This window comes from Myotis yumanensis, unplaced genomic scaffold (assembly GCF_028538775.1).
Source record: "Myotis yumanensis isolate MYYU_CA2020_CCGP unplaced genomic scaffold, mMyoYum1.0.hap1 SCAF_2, whole genome shotgun sequence".
Classification (NCBI taxonomy): domain Eukaryota; kingdom Metazoa; phylum Chordata; class Mammalia; order Chiroptera; family Vespertilionidae; genus Myotis; species Myotis yumanensis.
Window position 1 is genome coordinate 157,604,691 of NW_027223753.1, and position 20,706 is coordinate 157,625,396.

At 36.2% G+C, this 20,706-nt stretch overlaps 1 protein-coding gene across 5 annotated transcripts in view; it reads right to left on the reverse strand.

Moving 5' to 3' along the window:
• The window catches only part of GSK3B (glycogen synthase kinase 3 beta), a 189,089-nt gene extending 168,717 nt beyond the window's left edge, over positions 1–20,372 (reverse strand). Inside the window, exon 1 of one of the 5 annotated variants that reach the window (XM_070406268.1) lies at positions 19,216–20,369. In XM_070406268.1, coding sequence (XP_070262369.1) covers positions 19,216–19,303 — 88 coding nt within the window. In that variant the 5' untranslated portion in view covers positions 19,304–20,369. Of the gene's footprint in view, positions 1–19,215 lie in introns of all 5 variants that reach the window. The other 4 variants (XM_070406270.1, XM_070406269.1, XM_070406272.1 and 1 more) reach the window with 4 other exon arrangements.
• Positions 20,373–20,706: the final 334 nt, after the last annotated feature.

The following is a 20,706-nucleotide window of genomic DNA, read 5'->3' on the forward strand; positions in this document are numbered from 1 at the left end:
TAAAAAATAAAATAAGAGGTCAAAGAAGGCCTCACTGAGAAAACCATTTTAATGCGTTCTTAAAGATGAAACTAACATAAAACTAGCACACATTCTAGTCCTACACAGATCAGACTCATTAGCATAGCAGCAATCTGGTGAACTAATTTTCTCAAGTCCTGAAAAGAGTAAGAGCAAGAAAGACTCAGAAGATTTGAGAAAAACCAATTCTCAAGAAGGTGTAACAATACCTCCTCCTTAGTTCCCTCACAAGAGTCAATAAGGCCAGAATCTCACCCTCCTACTCCCCTTCCCCCTCCTCCCCTTCTCCTTTCCCCTCCTCCTCCTCCTTCTTCCTCTCTCTCTTTCCCCCACCCACCTCTTTCTCTTCTTCATTTTTGATAAAACTTCATTGCCAGCAACCACAAAATTAACATTTAAAAGATTTTGTTATTTTGCCATTGCCAGGCTTCCAACTTGAGTTACTTAAGCTTAACTTTCTATTCTTTTCCACTTCTAACACCCCAAAACACCAACAAATTAGCAGAAATCAAACACCATGCTTCATTTAAATCCCCATTTTATTGATTTTCGGGAAAGAAGGGAGAAGAGGGGAGGAAGGGAGGTATGGAGGGAGGGAGAGAGAAATATCGATGTGAGAGAGATAACATCAATTGGTTGTGTCTAGCAAGAGCTCCAACCTAATACCAAACCGGAAACCTAGGCATATGACCTCACTAGGAATCGAACCTGCTTCCTTCATGTGGAATGGATGACACTCTAACCAACTGAACCACACTGACCAGAGCTAATCCCTATCTTATGTGTTCACAACAAGTTACTTTTAAATTTAAATTGCTACTACTGGAATTCTATTTTAAAGGTGCTTAGGGGATTTACTGTTCAGGAATCAAGAAACAAATACTTTTGCAAAACCAAAAGACATTTTAAAAAATAATTTAGGTTTCTTGATAGACAATATATGTTTAATAAAAATAAATAAATAAAACTAATATATTTGAATAATAGGATTATAAGTATAACTGGATTATAAGTATAAATATACATGTTTTGAAGAAACTGTTTTATCTCTATATTGTTGCAGTCAATGCAATTACACTGCACACACTTATTAACAATGTGCTGTTTTACCATTCTTATGAATTTATTCCCATGTTAAATATTCTTCTACGTTATCATTTTTAATCCTACTGCATAAATACCATAGAATTATTGAAAAGATTAAATAAGTGTACTGTACAGCATGGTGGAAGAACTACTTAAGTAGTTTTATTATTATTAGTCCCAGGCTAAAATTTTCATAAACACACATATATATCTAAATTTGTGCACATACCCTAAATTTTTTTTTCTTAAAATAAAGTCCCAGAAGTATAACTCATACTCTTCTGAAGTACTTTCCAGAAAGAATATATAAATTTATTTTCCTTCAGCAACACATCTCCCAAAACCCTGTCACCAACTATTATATTTTTAATTTTTGCCAATGTGATTGGAGAGCAAGGGTATTTTTGTCTCATTTTATTTTTGTGTTTCATTATTTATACTAAATTGAACACTCTTTCTTTCACGTGTTGACTAGTTTTATTTCTCCTTATGTGAATTGTCAAGATATTTTAAAGTGGCCTGGCCAATGTGGCTCGGTAATTGAGAATCAAACTATGAATCAGGAGATCACAGTTCAATTCCTGGTCAGAGCACCTGCCCAGGTGGCAGGTTCTATCCCAAGAAGTGGGCCTGTAGGAGGCAGCCGATCAATGATTCTGTCTCATCATTGATGTTTCTTTTCTGTATCTCTCTCCCTCTTTCTTCCTCTCAATAAAAATATATTTAAAAAATAATACACTTTTATAAAGAGAATTATATGCATTCATTCCATAACTCTCAAGTTAGCATCTTTCACTAATATTTTAAAAACAAAAACACGACTGCGAAAGTCTAAGAGGGGGTTAGGGTTCAAATTAAAGTCTTTAAAACTACCTAATTATGCATCACAGCATCTCCATTAATACATTTATTTAAAAGAATAGAGCATTGGCATGAAAAATGTTCACAATATATTAACAGTGAAAAAGGAACACAGAACAGTTTGTATAGCATGATCTAGTTATAATTTACATGGTGAATATTTAATACAGAATTGGGAAGAAGAGAGAACCAGTCGCTGTCCTAGGTACTAGGAACCCAGTGGTGAGCATGATAGGCAAGATCTTTTCCTGTTTTCCTAGAGCTTACATTGAACTCTGATTGTTAATAGGTATCCTGACTTTATTTGGATTTACTTTTAGTATTAAGCCACAATATATTACAACAATACAATTTTTCTCAATTGCTTCCCAAATATAACTTTGAATCTAAGGAAAGTAAAAAGGAATATAGCTAACATACTACTTTCTGGATTTTAGAGCAGGAATTATGATACAGAAAATTCAGGAAGTTATACACACACACACACTATATATGTATACACACTAGTATTAATGAAAGAAAAAAGTCTCAAAATCATTTTTGTCTTATTTATACTCAAATTCTTTTTCATTATCCAAATCTAAAGTTCAATTGAAATATATTTCATTAAAATGTTAAGCTGCAGAATATTGATATGATCCCAATTTTGTTTAAAAAACATTTGTAGTAGTATATATAAATGCTGTACACTCCTAAAAAATGTCTTGAACTAACTTACCAGAAATTTCTGGAGATAGGCATAGGCGGAAAGTGGACAGATGGGAATCAAGAAAACTTTACACTTTTTATTGTGTATGCTTCTATACTCTTTGAGTATCTGTGGTAAAATAACATCTTTATGATAAAAATGAGAAATAAAATATTTTAAAGTTTCACTGCCAGAAGAAAAACCAGGCATTTGGGCCCATCAAAATTTCCCTATATAGTACCTTAATGTCCATCTATATGGAACTGCGTGAATAAAAAAATCATTGCTATACAGGTATAAAAAGCAGTAAGGAAGAGCTCCATACACTGTGATTTCCAGGATTTTTGTTTAGTAAAAAAACACAAGGTGAAAAATAAAGTATAAGGTTTATCTAAGAAGGAGAAATATGAATAAATATACATACATATTTTTAAGTAATCCAAAACTAATATAATTGATTACCTCATATTATAGTTTTGGAACTATGTAAATATTTTAAATAGTTATAAAACAAAATTAGATCAAAATGCAAATAGGTTACTGTTAAAAATTGACAGCAAAATGAAGTATATATCAATTGACTTAACCTCAGAAAAATCATTTTAAATGATTTTAAGACAGTAATTCAACTGAAAATCCCTAGAATTTAAATTGCAAGAATTCTTAAACTGTTTTCAGCAACCATTTTCTACAATTTCAAAATAGCAATACTACTAATACATATACGGATATATGTAAATAATAAAGCAAGACATTCACTACTCTCAAGATTTCAGCATAAAAGAGCTATACTTATAAAGCTTAAAAAATTAAAGAGAAAATTCTAAACCCCTAATCTTAAAAGCAAATTTGGAAATATTAGTGTGAACTCATGGTGTTTATTTCTCATTTAAATATTCATACAATAAATTCAGCAAGTTACAGAATATAAAATCAAAACAAAAATCAGCCGTATATTTTTATACACTACCAATATTCTGAAAAGGATATTAAGAAACAATTCAGTTTACAGTAGCATTACAATTTTTCAATTTATTAGTACCAATTAGGAATAAATTTAATCAAGGAGGTATAATACTTGAAAATTATAAAGCATTACTGAAAGAAATTAAGGAAGACTTAAAAAACAGAAAGACATCCCATGTTCACGGATCAGAAGGCTTAATATTGTTAAGATGTGAATACTAACCAAAACAATGTATAAAGATTCAACACAATCCCTATCAAAACCCCAAAGTCCTTTTCTGCAGAAATGAAAAATGGAATCCTAAAATTTGTATAGCAATACAAAGGATTCTAAATAATAATAACAATAATGAATATATCATTAAAGAAGCCAAGTTGGTCTACTTAAACTTCCCAATTCAAAACTTACTACAAAGCTACAATAATCAAGAGAGTATACTACTGGTGTAAAGACAAAAATATAGATCAATGGAATAAAATTGAGTGTCCACAAATAAGCCTATGCATCTATGGTCAACTGATTATCAACAAAGGTGCCAAGACCATTCAATGGGAAAAGAACAGGCTCTTCCACAAATGGAACTTAGACAACTGGACCCTCACCTTACACCACATACAAAAATTAACTCAAAATGAATTAGGGACCTAAATATGAGAAATCGATAATAATAAAAGCATAATATGCTAATTAGACCGGACAGCCAGATGACCTTCCAGAAAAAACAGGGGCTGCGAGTGCCGTGGCTGCAAGGGCCGAGCCCCTTGCATGAATTTCGTGCATCGGGCCTCTAGTAAGACTATAAAATCCTTAGAAGAAAACATATGGGTAAACCTTCATGACTGGATTTGGGAATGCTTTTTCAGACATGACACCAAAAACACAAGGAGGAAAAAAGAAGTACGGTAGGTACATTCAATTTCATCAAAATTTAAAACTGTGCATCAAAGAACACTAGCAAGAGAATAAAAAGACAACCCACAACATGGGAGAATGTATTTTCATATCATATATCTGATAGGGGTCTAGTATCCAGACTATATAAAGAACCTTTACAACTGAACAAAAAGACAACCCACTTCAAAAAAGACCAAAGGACTTGAAAAGACATTTCTCCAAAGGAGATATACAACAAGCCCATGAAAAGATGCTCAACAGCATTAGTCATTACGGAAATGCAAATTAAAATCACGATATCAACTAGGATATCCATTATCAAAAAATGGAAAAGAACAGGTTTTAGAAAGGATGTGTAAAATGGTACAACCATTGGGAAAACTGTTTTTCAGTTCCTCAGTAAATTAAACGTAGAATTACCATGACCCAGCAAATCCATTCCTAGGTAAATACCCAAGAAAACTGAAAATTGTTCAAACAAAAACTTGTACACAAATAGTCAAAGCAGCACTGCTCAAAACAGCCAAACTCTGGAAATAACCCATCAACTGAGCAGATAAATAAAATGTGGTATATTCAGACAATGGAATATTATTCAGCCATAAAAAGCCATGAAATACTGATACATGCTACAACATGGATGCACCTTGAAAACATTATCCTAAGTGAAAGAAGCCAGATACAAATACAAACAGCAAAATTAAAGCTATTTAAGCCCTGACCGGTTTGGCTCAGTGGATGGAGCATCGGCCTGTGGACTGAAGGGTCCCGGGTTCGATTCCAGTCGGGGGCGTGTGCCTTGGTTGCGGGCACATCCTCAGTGGAGGGTGTGCAGGAGGCAGCTGATCGATGTTTCTCTCTCATCGATGTTTCTAACTCTCTATCCCTCTCCCTTCCTCTCTGTAAAAAATCAATAAAATATATTAAAAAAAAAAAAAAAAAAGCTATTTAAGAGGTTGAAGTATTCAGTAAAAGAACCCATATTGTTTATTTATATTTCTCACTGTCTGGGAAAGCTCTTAAATTGATATATTTAAATGCACTTGTACATCAAGTACATATTGTCTTAGAGACACAAAAAAAGGTCCTGTAAAAATTAAAAACTTCATAAATCCCCACAATACAATTACAAGTCTAAGTACATCCATAATGATGGAGCCGGGCCTGTTCATATTTAAATACTGTCTCTTTACATTATCTCTTGCAGGATAAGCTACTTGGTAAAAATAAAGAAATTTATTTGTCAGGTTTCATTGTTCTAAATCTCTCTTCTATACTCTCCAAATAAAATCCTGGAAGGCTTGGGGGTATTGTAGTAGCTGGACAGGTTCAATGTTTCAAAGGTACTATGCTTACTAACTAGTGCAACCTAGCACATGAGTTCTTTCATTCATTCAGCTATACATCCAAAGAGTTCAAAACTACTCAGCATTAAGCACATAGTATAAGTGCTATATCTCTGCCTCTTTCCTTTTTCTACTATTGTTCTTTCATATTTAAAGAAAAGCCTAGATATAACTTTATAATTTCTTTTATCAAAACTTAAATGTTCCAAGAAACATCAGTGATAGCTTGATGACCTAGCAAGTCTATACCATGTTAACCACCATGTATATAGTATTCATCTAACTACCATAACAAATTGCCTTTAACTCAAATATGTATTAAATGACCCAATACAGAAAGCACTGTGCTCCACAATGCAAAAACACAAAGCTGAAGATAATATTTTTTGCCATACTAGAATTTATAATTCCCTAGAGAGAGACAAAAACAAGTTAACTAGAATACACAGAACAGAAAGAGGAGGATAGAGGGTGCTACAGGAGTCGCATGCAATTGCCTTGGGGTAAGGCATGGAAGACTAAGTGGCTGAGGTTGCCTTTGGGACTGTGAAAGCTGGATGTCATTGAAACAGCAAGGGAAGAGAACATAAGACAAAGAATAGACTAATGAAATTCCATCAGGACCATGACAATGACAACATCTAACAAGCATATCAATAAGAATTTCAATGTACACTTTAACAGTTGTGCTAAAATATGGGAGAAAAATTATTACCTGATATAGCAAGCACATGACAAAGCAATGAGACAAATCAATTAAGTGTTTTAAAACCACATACACTTTATAATAGACTATATGATCAGACAGAATGACAACAATATTACAGAATAACATAATTCCTGAACAATATTTTAAACCTTCACTGTTCAATAACCACTATCAACATATGAGCACTTAAAATGTGGCTACTCCAAATTAGGAACAACTGTAAGTGTAAAATATCCAAAAGGTTGTAAAGATTTAATACCAAAAAAGTAAAATATCTCAGTAAATTTCAACTTGATTACATATTGAAATAATATTTTGAATACATTGGATTAAACAAAATATGTTATTTAAAATTACACATGTGACTCACATTTGTGCCTTGCATTATATTTCTATTGAATAGCTCTGGTTTAAACAATTGCTTAATATTAATATTGTTCAGATTTATGTCCTTGCTTCATATTGTTTCTTCATGTTGGTATCACTATAACCATTTGATCATAGTGATACAATGTAACATCTCAAAACATGTATGCCTCAGTGTCTAGATACTGAAAGGTGAGAAACCAACCAAAAAAGTTTGTCAGCTTCTTAACTAGCATTTCGGAGGAAATACAGAAAAAACAACCAACTAATAACTTTTTCAGATACATTTACCAAGCAGTTAATACTCTGGGCACTGGTGGCTGACGTCATGAGATTATGTTAGGTAAGAACTACTTAGCGATACAAATACATGGGATCTAGGAAAAAGGAGAGTGGGCACTAAAGAACAATTAAAGAAATCAGAGACAGCGAGACCTGCAGAAGAATCAGGCCAGATCCCAATAGAAAGACGAGGACTCCAGGAAAAAGGAAAATTAGAGAGGGTGGGGCAGAATCTACAAAATGCCTGATAAAACTTGAGGGGGAAAAACCAAGATTATGATCATTGAAACCTGTGCAAGAAAAGATAAATGGCAACAATAAAGTATTTTTTAAAAAATAAAAGCAAAGAAAATGCGATTGTCACTTTGAAAAGTTTCATAGTTCCTTAAAATATTAAACAGGCCCTAGCTGGTTTGGCTCAGTGGATAGAGTGTCTGTCGGTCTATGGACTGAAGGGTGCCTGGTTCGATTCCGGTCAAGGGCACATGCCCAGGTTGCAGGCTCGATCCCCAGTAGGGGGCGGGCGTGAGGCAGCTGATCAATGATTCTCTGTCATCATTGATGTTTCTATCTATCTCTCCCTCTCCCTTCCTCTCTGAAATCAATAAAAATGAAATCAATCAATTTTAAAATATATATTAAACAGAATCACCATACAACCTAGCAATTCCACTACTAAGTACACATCCAAAAGATCTGAAAATGTGTCCACACAAAAACATGTTTACAAATGTTCATTATTCATCCTAGCCAAAAGGAGACAGCAATCCAAATGTCCATCAATTACTGAATGGATAAACAAATGATGGCATTTCCATACAATGAAATATTATTTATCAATAAAAGAGAACAAAGTGCTGCTGATAAATGCTGTACCATAAATGAGCCTATAAGACATTATGGAAAATAAAAGAAGCCAGTCACAAAAGGTCACATATTATATGATTCCATTTATATAAAATGTCAAGAATAGGAAAATCCATACAGAGTAATTAGTGGTTGCCTAGAGCTGGGAAGAAGGGGAATGTGGGGAATGACTGCTAATGGGTACAGGATTTCTTTTAGGGGTAATAAAAAATGTTCTAAAATTAAACTGTAATGATTACATGACTCTGTGAATACACTAAAAACCACAATTTTTTGAATCAATTTCATGATATGTGAGTTATATATCAATAAAACTGTTTTATAAAAGGAAATGTGATCACTGTACACTACTTCCTTCTGCTAAGAATATTGCTTATTATCTAGATATTGAGTATTAATCATTTAAGTTATAACTTACATAAATAATGATAAACTAAAAATAGTGGTATAATTATATTAGCATGATAGCAAAAGGAAAATGAGAATGACAATAAATAGTATCTACTATAACGAAAAGACAATAAATATTTAAAAATAATTGTAAGAAATAGACAAAGAGTATACTAATTAAAAATATGATAAAAACTACTAGAGGAAACAGCCTCTGGGAAATAAAAATGGGGAATAGGAGACTGGCTTCCATAATAAGACTTTTTGCACTATTTGATTTCTTTCAATAATATTAGTATATTACTTTATAAAAATAAAAAATAAAATTTTTTTAAATGACAAAAGAGTGCTTGGTTTACGAGCAGAATGAAACCGTGCGCTCTTAAAGAGGTAAAAGGCACAGGCTTCATTGACATTGACGCACTCTGCGCCTCTGATCTCTCAAGAGAACAGGTTTTTTTCATCTAAGATGTTAGAAAAATGGAAAGTTAGAGGAAAAAATTACCCTTTGTCTTTTTCTTTACCATAAAATAAGCAACTATTTCCAGAAAAAACACAGATATTATCTACCTGACACTACAGACCATTTTTCAAACACAGTAAGAAGTATTTTAAATGTGCCACTAAGTGTTCATTGAATGCATTTTACCTCTTATTGCCATGAGAAGCATTCTCTCAAGTTCACTTACTCCCCATCTAATGCACATTCAGAAAACAAAGATTTAATAATCTAAAACATTTAGATTTAGTGATAAAAAGCAATAGCAATTTTCTAGAGTAACTGATTTAATTTTTTCTTAATTCTAGCACTCTTATGCTAAAGCCAGGGTCAATTCAGGTATGTATGCAACAAAACATAATCTCGTACTAGAACTAACCTATAAACATTCAGATTATACATAAGAAATTGGGCCCTGGCCAGTGTGGCTCAGTTTGTTGGGCGTTGTCCTGCACACTGAAAGGTTGCTGGTTCAATTCTGGTCAGGCCAGGTTGCTAGCTTAATTCCCAGTGGAGGCAACGCAGGAGGCAAGCCCATTGATGTTGGGCTCTCACATCAATATTTCTCTCTTCTACCTTCCTCTCTCCCTAAAAACTAATAAACAGAAGGAAGGAAGGAAGGAAGGAAGGAAGGAAGGAAGGAAGGGAGGGAGGGAGGGAGGGAGGGAGGGAGGGAGGGAGGGAGGGAGGGAGGGAGGGAGGGAGGGAGGGAGGGAAGGAAGGAAGGAGGAAGGAAGGAAGGGAGGGAGGGAGGGAGGGAGGAATTGGAATGCTGGCTGTCTCCAGGAAAGGAAACTGGTAGTTACAGAGCAGGAGCAAGAGGAAGAAGTCACTGAATACCTTTTAAATTCTGAATCGTGTGAGTAAATTCTATTTTTTAAAGCAAAATATGTAAATAAGCGTGTAACTGTTTATCATACAACATCCAATTAATAATATTTTGGTGGTTACTACATCCTATATAGTAAAAGCCTAATATGCAAATCGACCGAACAACAAAACAACTGGTGGAATGACCAGTCGCTATGATGTGCACTGACCACCAGGGGACAGACGCTCAACCAGGTGCTGCCCCCAGCCCACAGGCCCCAGGCCAGCCAAGGTGAGTACCAGCAGGAGGTCCCGATCACCCAGCCAGTTGCCCCACAGATCGGCCCTGATTGCTGGCCAGGCCTAATGATCCTACTTGTGCACGAATTTCGTGCACCAGGCCTCTAGTATAAACATGATATATGTATATACATACAATTACATTTACTATTGAAACCATACCAACTCAAAGCATCCCTCTTCCTTTAAGGATTGAAATAATGTATATAGTGTCAAAGCACTGAAATTCCATTAGAACAGCAGATGAAATGTAAAACTATCAATCTGATGACAAGCATAACTTTAGTACCTCCAAATATTCAGGTGCAGCCTCTACAAACTCAAAAGTCTAAGAGTAGTCATTTGATGCAGCTCAGTAACTTCAACACAAGTCATGAAAAAAGTGGTTATCAATGTAAATGATTTAACTGATTTTAAGAAATAATGAGTAGGGGGCGGGGGGGAGTTGGGGGTTAATGAGGGGATGAGGACACATTTGTAATACCTTAACCAATAAAGAAATAAAAATAAATAAATAAATAAACAATGAGTAGAGAGAATCACATTTTTGAGATAGGTTAGCCTTCTTTATAAAGAAATCAAAAACAACCTTTTAAATCAAATTAGCCAATTAAGCCCCTAAGAATTTCTTAGACATTCAGAAAAGAAAAAAGTACTTTGCCAAGACTGTCCTTTTTCTTCAGATCAACAATTAAGATACCCACTTTTTTGCCCTGGCCAGTGTGGCACAATTGGTTCTAGAGTGTCATTCCATATACCAAAAGGTCGACTCCTGGTCAGGGCAGCACATACTCAGGTTGTGGGTTAAATACCCTGTTGGGTGGGTACAGGAGGCAACCAATCAATTAAAAAAAAAAAAAAAAAAAAGATACCTACCCTTTTCAATTCTCATTACACAGGCCATACAACATGTATTTGGTAAAGTTACTCTCTAATAACCAATCATAATTCATAAGAAAGCTTAAATAACTCCATGCAGTGCCTTCAAGTATTCCACAAATCAAAAATATGGGCAGGTGAATATCTAAACAGCAACTCCATATATGCCACAGAAAAAAAAACTAGGACAATAAACCTTAAATCAGATAAAATGCTGTGTCTGAGTAATAAATGTAGATGGACAGTCAGGCTAGTGTGGCTCAGGTATTGAGCATCAACTCATGAACCAAGAGGTCACTGGTTGATTCCTGCTCAGGGCATATGCCTGGGTTGTGGGTTCAATCCCCAGTGGGGGGCATACAAGAGGCAGCTGACTGAAGTTTCTCTCTCATTGATGTTTCTATTTCTCTATCCCTCGTCCTTCCTCTCTCTCTAAAAAAATTAATAGAAACATGTTAAAAACAACAGCCCAATTAAATGTTTTTTATTAAATGTAGATGGAAAATGGAAGAAAGAATTGGAAACAATACTATGAGTTAGCATACTGAAGACTTTAGTACCTTTATCCATATCACTGAAATTCAACTAGAGTTGGTCAACCAGACAGAGATGAGATGACCCAGTCCTTTTTTTCATTATTTCTGTGACCAACAAATTTAGAGAATGTTTGATATAATGAGAAGTTATTACAGAACCCCAGCTATCCAGAAGAGACTTTCCTGACTCCTACTACTTTAACAGAGAGTGAAGGTAGTATAAATTAACCTTCTCTAGATCAACATTTTGAACAATCATCATGATGATTTCCCCTGGAGCTGTGTAAACCTACACTAAGTAATCCCAATATGCTTGTTTTCCTGAATTGTCAGTCTATTCTTTTTGGCAGTATCAGTATCCATTCAGTCTCTTCTAATTTTCAATTTCAGAAAACCAGACAACTGAATGAATTAAAACTGTGTTAAATAATACTAAAGAAGTTTAAATAATAGCCTAAAAACCAACCTATGAGCAAACTGTATACATCATTTATTTTCTGGGGATTTCAGCTGCTCAGAAGCTTTCTTGCTTTATTTCCTGATTCCCAAAAGGTGATATTTCAAATAACCCAATTCCAACTCCACATTGATGCATAGCTGTTATTCTTTAAAAAACAAAAAAACCCTGCAGGTACAGTTCCAGACCTAACAAATGTCCAAAAGATACTTAACTAACTTGTTCATTGGTTGTGTACATGCAAGCAAAAAGGAAGAAAAAGAACACATAGAACACTGTACATCCTACAAGAAAAGATGGAGGTAAATAATAATCCTTAATAATGGCTAATTTGGAGAATCACATTCTAGTATCACCTAGAAATATAAATACATATATACACCAGATTTATTTATAATCAGTATTTTTCAATAAAAACCAGTGCTCTGAATGAACATTAAACAAAAAAATAGCATATATTACTTATTTTTTTTGTTCTGCCATAAGCCCTAATATTTTCATTTTCAATGTTTTTCTTCATAATTTTTCCCTAAAGTCTTAAAATAATTGAGGATTTTTTCCAATGTTAACTATAAGTATTTAAGTACTATATCTGCTAACAGGCATTCCTGAAACTAATTTCAAAAGCAGTACTAATAATGAAAGTCACTGCTAAATTATCCTAAAAGCAAAAAGCATTTTAGCTTATCTCTGGAATCGTAGTGTTAAGGTAAGAAGCAATCCATTCTCTATAACATACAAATAAAAAACAAGGGCTCTAGAATCAGAATGCCTGGGTTTGAATTCTAACACGGCAACTTACTGGCCAGGTAATCGTGAACAAGTTGCTTTACCTCTCTGAATCTCATTTACCTCATCTATAAAATGGGGATAACAGTATTAGCTACTTTGTAGAAATGTTGTAATGATTAACTGTTGTAATGCAAGTAAAGAATTTGGCAGAATACTTAGTACACAGTAAGCATTCAATAGACATATCCCATGTCAATCAATTATTAATGTACTTTAATTAACGTACTTTAATTAATACTGTCTATTAGGGTAACCTATTTATTTTTTGCTTTCTAAGCCAAGGATTTCAACATGCTACAATTAATGATAATGAAAAAAATGTAGTACTAACGTTACTGCTTTATTCCAATGTTACTAATATGTTTGCCTGCCTGCCTACCTACCACCTCTCTGGCTTTAGGGCATGCCTAGCCAATCTGTAAACCTGTAAATTTATCTAAATTATACCATCATCTGAAATACAAGTTACTAGAAAAATAGTTACTCCTTTGTCAGAAATGTTCACTTTTTATTATTAAATTGATTTAAAAGGACAATCAAGAAATTAACAATTCTAGACTATGTTAATAAGGGAACATATTAATGAATCATATCTGTGCCACTGTTGGAAATAGTACCTTGGAGACACAAGGAAAAGCTGGGCTTTGGCCAGTGGTGCTCAATGGTTAGAGTGTCGTTCCATGCATCAAAGGGTTCTGAGTTCAATTCTGGTCAGGGTACATTCCCAGGTTTTGGGTTTGATTCCTGGTTGGGACCCTTATGTGAGGCAACCAATTGATGTTTCTCACATTGATGCTTCTCTTTCTCCCTCACCCTCTCCCTTCCTCTCTCTAGAATCAATGAAAAACATATCCTTTGGTGAGGATTTTTTTTTTTTTAAAGAAAAAGTTGGTTTGACAGAATTAGTTTTTTAAAAATTCATCATTTTGCCTCAATCTGATCAAACCAAAATGCTTCTAAGAAAACTATAAGATAACTGTAAGATTATAAATACAAATAGAATTAAGATTCAACCATTTACAAATTTTTTACTTGCATACCCTTTGAAAGTAAACCTTTCTCCCCAAAACATAAGCAGAGTGGGAAGGGGAACTGTAAACTAGATTCCAAATCAACGAAGTTTTATCTTTATACCTTGTACCAGACCAAGTACATTACAGACACAAGTATACATTGACATAATTTAATGAATGTTCATTATTTGCTGAGTAATAACTCATTTTTAAAAAACAAAAATAAAAACTCTATAATAAATAGAATATCGCTTTATTGTGTCAACTTAGTGGTAGCAAACTTTTGGGAAAACAAATTGTTCTTTAACTCTGTCAATTTTTCTTTGCTTTTCTATTCACACAGGCCTTTATGTAAATGTACATTTCTATATCAATTTAACCAATTTCAAAGATATTTATATAATCAAGAAAGATTTGTATGACCCAAGATAGAAACAAAGATTGCAACCTCTTTTCTATGCCCGAACCAGCTGGGCTCAGTGGATAGAGAGTCAGCCTGCGAACTCAAGGATCCCAGGTTCGATTCTGGTCAAGGGCATGTACCTTGGTTGCGGGCACATCTCCAGTAGGGAGTGTGCAGGAGGCAGCTGATCGATGTTTCTCTCTCATTGATGTTTCTAACTCTCTATCCCTCTCCCTTCCTCTCTGTAAAAATTCAGTAAAATATATATTTTTTAAAAATAATAAAATAAAATTAATGAACCATGAAGATACTATGTACTTGAAATCATGAAAGATTCCCTTTGCACAAACCCCCTCAAAAAATGGTAGAAAATGATGCTAAACATTACAACAAATTCATTTATTCATAGTGATTATGTTCTTGGTAGTACAGCATCTGGGAAATCAGGTTGGTCCTGTTAGTACTAGCATCTACTCCTGTCACACCCACGTGCTCTGCCCTTCCATTCTCCATTGTAGGGTGGAGCATAAGAGATACTAGTCTCACAACCTGCCCATCCCCATCCCTGTCTTACAGTCCCATGAGTCTTAATAAAAAAACAAACACACTAGCACTCTAACAAATTCATATTTTAAAAGTATGGAACTACTATGGCAACAGTGTCAGCACATGCATGTTTCACAGCCTTCTCTATACATTCAGCACATGCAAAAATAGAGCTCCCCCAGCCTAAGAATTTGCTGACACTTCCAAAAATTGCAAACTTCTCCAAAACAGTATCTCATACCTGCAACTCAAGTTCAAAACAGGGGGCAAACAACACAGGATGCAAGTACTAACTTTCAGTTATGAGAAGATGTCACCTCATTCTCTGAATGCAATTCCCAATCAACCATAAATTGATTTGGAAATCTCTGTGTTCCCTTCAAGTTTTCCCCCAGTACCTGTGCCTCAATTCACAATGAGCCGTTTCTACCAGTGCATGCAATATGATAATATGAAATTCTCATATGAAGGTCTTAGTGTTTTAAGAACTCTGGGAAGGTCTGATTGGGAAAGAAATGAAAATAAGATTCTAGTTTTCAGTCTCACACATGAGCTGTTTTCCAACATCAACATGGATAATCTAGAAATTGGCTAAATTCTAAACCTAATTTTTGGGTGTCACAAAGAGATTATTCTTCCTTGGGAATACAGGAACTCTTAAGTTGCCACCTACTCTTTGGTTTTAATCACCATAACTAAATACACAAATACTATTAATTATTCTCTCATTACTAAAAACAATTTTGATCTAAAAACGTTTTATATGAGGAAATAAGGAATACTCAACTTAATTCCCTCTTTCCAAATCTTCTCTTTAAACCTAGGCAACTAGCTAAATTTTCACCAGTAGTATACCAAAGGGATTTATTATTAATATTTTAACCAAAATCACCATAGACAGGGTCCTTATTTTCTCTATTTTGAGTATAGTATCAAGTGATTCTACAAAAGGAACTGTATAGCTATTAATATTTATTTAATAACATTTGAATCTAAATATAAACAAAAAGAAATGTTGGCTTCACCATCGTAAATAAAAAGAAATATTTTTAAAATACTGATTTAAATTTGCAATGAATGCTTAGTTCAACAAAAAAGTCAAAATTATTTGTTATAAAATCAACTTTTAATGTCTGCTGGTCCTTCACAAACCAAGTGAAGGCTGCTATTATTATTACCACTATTTTAAATGTGCAGTTTACCTGAAAATAATCATATTTATGAAAAGTTTTAAGTTGTACCAAAGGCTAAAGGCTATATAAAATACCTGAAATTTTAAAATCACAGTTTAGTGCCAAAAATATTTTCATTGTTTTCAAATAAATAAACATGGAACTATAACTGGGTTTTTCAAGTGCAAAGCTATTGAATCTACATTTTAAAAATTGTCTTTTTTAGAAACTTAATGGAAAGCATTTAAATAAAAACCTTAGTTTACTACTTCCAAAAATAAATCAACATTTTTAAGTGTAGAAAAATTAGAAACTGTGCAATTAATAGGCTGGAAAGTTAAATATCATTGCCAGTAACCAATTATGTTTGCTGAATTTCAAGGGAACCTATTGTATATTAAACTTTTAAAAAGTGAACTCATCTACCCTCTCATCTCAAAACTTTCTCAACTTTCCCATTACAACCAACAATTTAGCTTGCAGTCAACTCTTCCAGACCAGTAACATCAGAATTTATTTTTAACTCCTGACTCCTTCCCAAATATTCCCCTTCAATCCAATACAAAGTCCTGCCAGTTCTTCATTCAGTTGTTCTCTCAAATGTGTTCTTTTCATCCCATTTTCACATTTTACTTTATACTCCCTCATGATTCACAACACACCCTTACTATATCCCTAAAAGGGCTCTAATGACTTGACTCTAATCCATCAACTCAGCTGCCGAAATGATCTTCGAATCTCTTGGTTCACCCATATATAATAAATTCCAATATCTCTTGAAGCTCAACCAAACCCTTATAGGCAGGCCCCTTCTACCCTCTATCAGCTATTAATGTATTTTCCAGATTCCACCTCTCATTTTCCTATTTAGACTCCTTTAATTCAGATTTACCAACTTGCTTGGTAAATACAAAAATCATTTACCTGTTGTAAAAAAAAACCACCATCTCTGTACCTCTGTCCAATCTTTCCATCGAGAAGCCTGTATGCTTCTGTATCCATTGAAGTTATTGCCTCCTTTACCACCTGTCTTAAAACACACTTCTGCGGAAGTCTTCCCTCTCTAACCCATCTGCCTCACCTCTTTATTCCCTGTTCCTCTGAACAAAGCATTCTATTTGTATTTATAATCTTACAGTCATCTTGGTAGTGTCTTCATATTTTGTCCTATAATCTGCCTCTACTACTAAATGATAAGCTTTTGAGGACAAGGACTACATTTTCTTATGTATCTCTCTCGAACAGGGGTACCTGAACACTAGCGCTCTAACAAATATTTAATGATTTCCCTTTCTTCTAAAATGTCCTTAAAGTCAGGGTTGTCAAAAACAATTAGCATTGAACTCCAACTTTTTAAATGTTAAGTTGATCTATATGATAACAGAAAATTAAACATTTTAACCTACACTTTACAAGAATTACCTCATCAGTCAACATCCACATTATCAAGAATTAAGAAGTCATTTTCAAAGAAAATCCTGGGGATAAAATGAAATGTCCAAAATTTTAACATAAGCTATTTTATTTTGCTTTCTGAAACAGAGCTAATATATTAATTACCTAAAATTGATTTTGAGTGGTTTTTAAACTATATTACCAAGATGAAAAAACAAACACCCCAATAGCACAAGAGGCTCTAAAGTAGCTATTATAAGATTTGCTTCATCATAGCTGAAAATTACCCTAGAGTTTTTAAATATTCCTTTCGAATGATCCCATGAAGTGCTTAGAAAGCTTGACCCTTCCCTGAAGATGCATCATCAGCTTCCCTCTTCACATACCCTGCATTCTGCACTAGCTAGTCACCACCCCACAAACCCCACTCCAAATTAACTTTCAAAAATAACCTCCCATTCAGCTATTACCTTAGACTACCCTGTTTCAGGTAAGTTCCAAAAGCCAAGAGAATTGAAATCCTGAATTCAACAAGAATCATTTTATGTTCCTTAAGGATATAATCAATTTCACATAACAGCATATATTTCTAAAAAAAAATCTCAGTTCTTCAGTTCTCTCCTTCTTCTAGGCAACAAAATAGTTTTTCTTTGCCCTCGTGGGATAAGAAACTATAATTTTTGCCAAATTCTGGAAATATTTTTAAATACGCTGTCATTAAATAGCACATAAACAAATCCACAAGTAGAGATACATCAGAACACTGGATATTTAGTATACCAAAAACCTCAAGAACACAGACTTTTAGCACAAATCTGGGACAAGAGTACACTCTAGCAACAACCCTGAACACAGCCCAAATATCCCTATTATATGCAGGACCACAGTGTTCTGCAATACCTATGATGGAAAGGTCTAAATCCATATTCTCACAACTAAATCCATAGTTTTATCTAAATGTGATAGAAAACCAATGCAAGAGCATTTTAAATAATCCTAAGGGGACCCCTGACCTCCACCTATCATTTAACAAGTACAAATGCAATAGCACCCAAAATTGAACTTAAATGACAAGTCAGTAACAATTAACATTCAACTTAGTATTTGGCAACATGACAATACAAACCTCAATCAAAAATTGGACCTACTCCCAAATTACCTTTTGACTAAACATAAATTATATAGTAGTAGACAGGTAATGTCAAAACGGGAAGGATCAAAGACAACATATTAAACCACTTATCCAATTTAAAACCATGCAAATAGAGATACTACTGCTGCTGGGTATCAGCAGTTCCCACTAGCTGCTAGCCCCTCGTAAAGGAAGGATTCAATCAATACTCGCCTCCCAACGTGAACGCCCGTTACTGAACAAGTTCATCTCAGGATTTAGAACAAATACTTTGTATAGTCACACAAGCAAGAAAGAAATGTCAGGCAACTGTAACACTCCGTCTCTCCATTAAGTATATACAAAACGATGGAAACCCCTGAGACCTGATCTAACTAAAATACCCCTCATTCCAAACGACATAAAATGAGCAACAATACATCATGTTGTTTTATGAATCAAGTCTTGTCCTCTTTCTCCAAAAGGATGAGCAAGTCAACACTACCATCGCTATTTTAACGCGGAAATACTCCAGCACTTAACACAGCCGACTACCAACAGCCAGGCAAGTATAAGAAAATAAGTTGCAAATCAAATCGTCCACACGAAAATCGTATTCTCTCAACTCAAGGTTAATGAGACCGGAGGAGGGAATATGGGGGAAGAAAAGAGGGAGCTGCTTCCTCCTTGCAGACAGGTTCTTGCCCATTTCCATCACATCTGATGGCTGTATCGGGAGGTCTAAGACCTGACGACCCTGGCATTTCCAGGTTTCCTATTTTAAGGATGCAGCGGAGAAGGGTGGAGAAGAAAATCAATACTTACTGCTAACTTTCATGCTGCCAAACGCCGAAGGCTGCTGCACTGGCTTGCAGCTCTCCGCAAAGGAGGTGGTTCTGGGCCGCCCTGACATGATCACTCTCTTCCTGAATCACCTTCTTTTCCTTCCTTCCTCCTTCTCTTCCTTTTGTTGTATGTTGGGATGTTAGGTTAATGACCAAAGCAGCATTAAGTTCTCCCACAAGAAAAAGAAAAAGACTTCGTTCTCTTGCGTTTTTTTCCACTCCTTCTGTATAGCTATTTAAAAAACGAGCGATGTATTTCTCCTTCAAGACAGATCAGTGTGGGTATTTAACATAGATGATTTGAGACTAGGGGGGAAAAATACAATTCATTCCCCTCCCTTTCCTTGGAGGAGAGAAAAGGAAGGGGGGGCGGGAAGAATCCTAAAAAATATATATATATATATCACGCGAAACGGGGACAAATACTTGATTGAAAATAAGTACTTTGAATATTCTATTTTCCTTGGGGATTTTTTTTCCGAGTCAATGAAGAAGGGAAGCGGCGGAAGGATCACGAGTCTCACGCTTGAAAAGAAGGGGGATGGGAAGGAGGGAGGGAGAGGGAGGGGGTGGCTCGGAGATGCGACGGGAAACGCTGCGGCTCGGGCAGCGGCGGGATCCGGCGGGCTGGCGGCGGGGGCCCGGCGACCTGGAGGGCGGCGGAGTCGCGAGTCAGTCAGAGGCGGGCGGTGTCGGCGGCTCCTCTCCTCATTGCGCCAGGAGCAGCTGCGGGCGGCGGCTGGATCCAGCGGCCATGGCGGCGGCGGCGGCGGAGGCAGCTCCCTTCAGATCCCAGGCAGCGGCTCCTCGACTGCTCCCCATACGCCGGGGACATGGGAACCCAGCAACCGCTTCCGTCCCTCGGGGGCCCCCTCCCCCGTCCACGGCACCAGCGCGGCCGCCCTCCCGCCCCTCGCCTCTGCTCTGTGCCTGCTCAGGAAGTGTCCGCGCTTTGCCCCCAGTCCGGAGCCCTGTCAGCGGCTGTGGGACCGGCTCCTCCTTGCTTCCTTCCTTCCTGCCTTCCTTCCTTTGTCACTCGGCCCGGACGGCGGCGGCAGCGGCGGCGGCAACACAAGCCCGCATTCGCCCGGGTCAGGGGCTGCTCTGTGTGAGGAGCGCCGTCTGCGCAGCCGCCTAGCTCTTCCCCGCTACCCCCTCCCCCCCTCCACCTCGGCCTCCGCCTCCTTCCTCCCCCACCCAGTCTTACACCGCCCAGCGCCCCGACGCCCGCGTAACAGGCGTCTGGGAATCGCCGGCCGAGCCCCGCGCCCGCCCGCTTCGGTCGCGGAGCCGAAGCCCGAACAGAGCCAATCACGGACGTCGTTTGTTGGCTGCTTCTGCCGGAAAAAGCCGATAGACCTAAGGAACCAATTAGAATCTGTCGCTGGAAATCCACGCCCAACGGGCGAAAAATTCCGAAGATACCCGAACGAGAAGAAGGTGGGTTCGCCTTGTTCGGAGGAGAAATTCG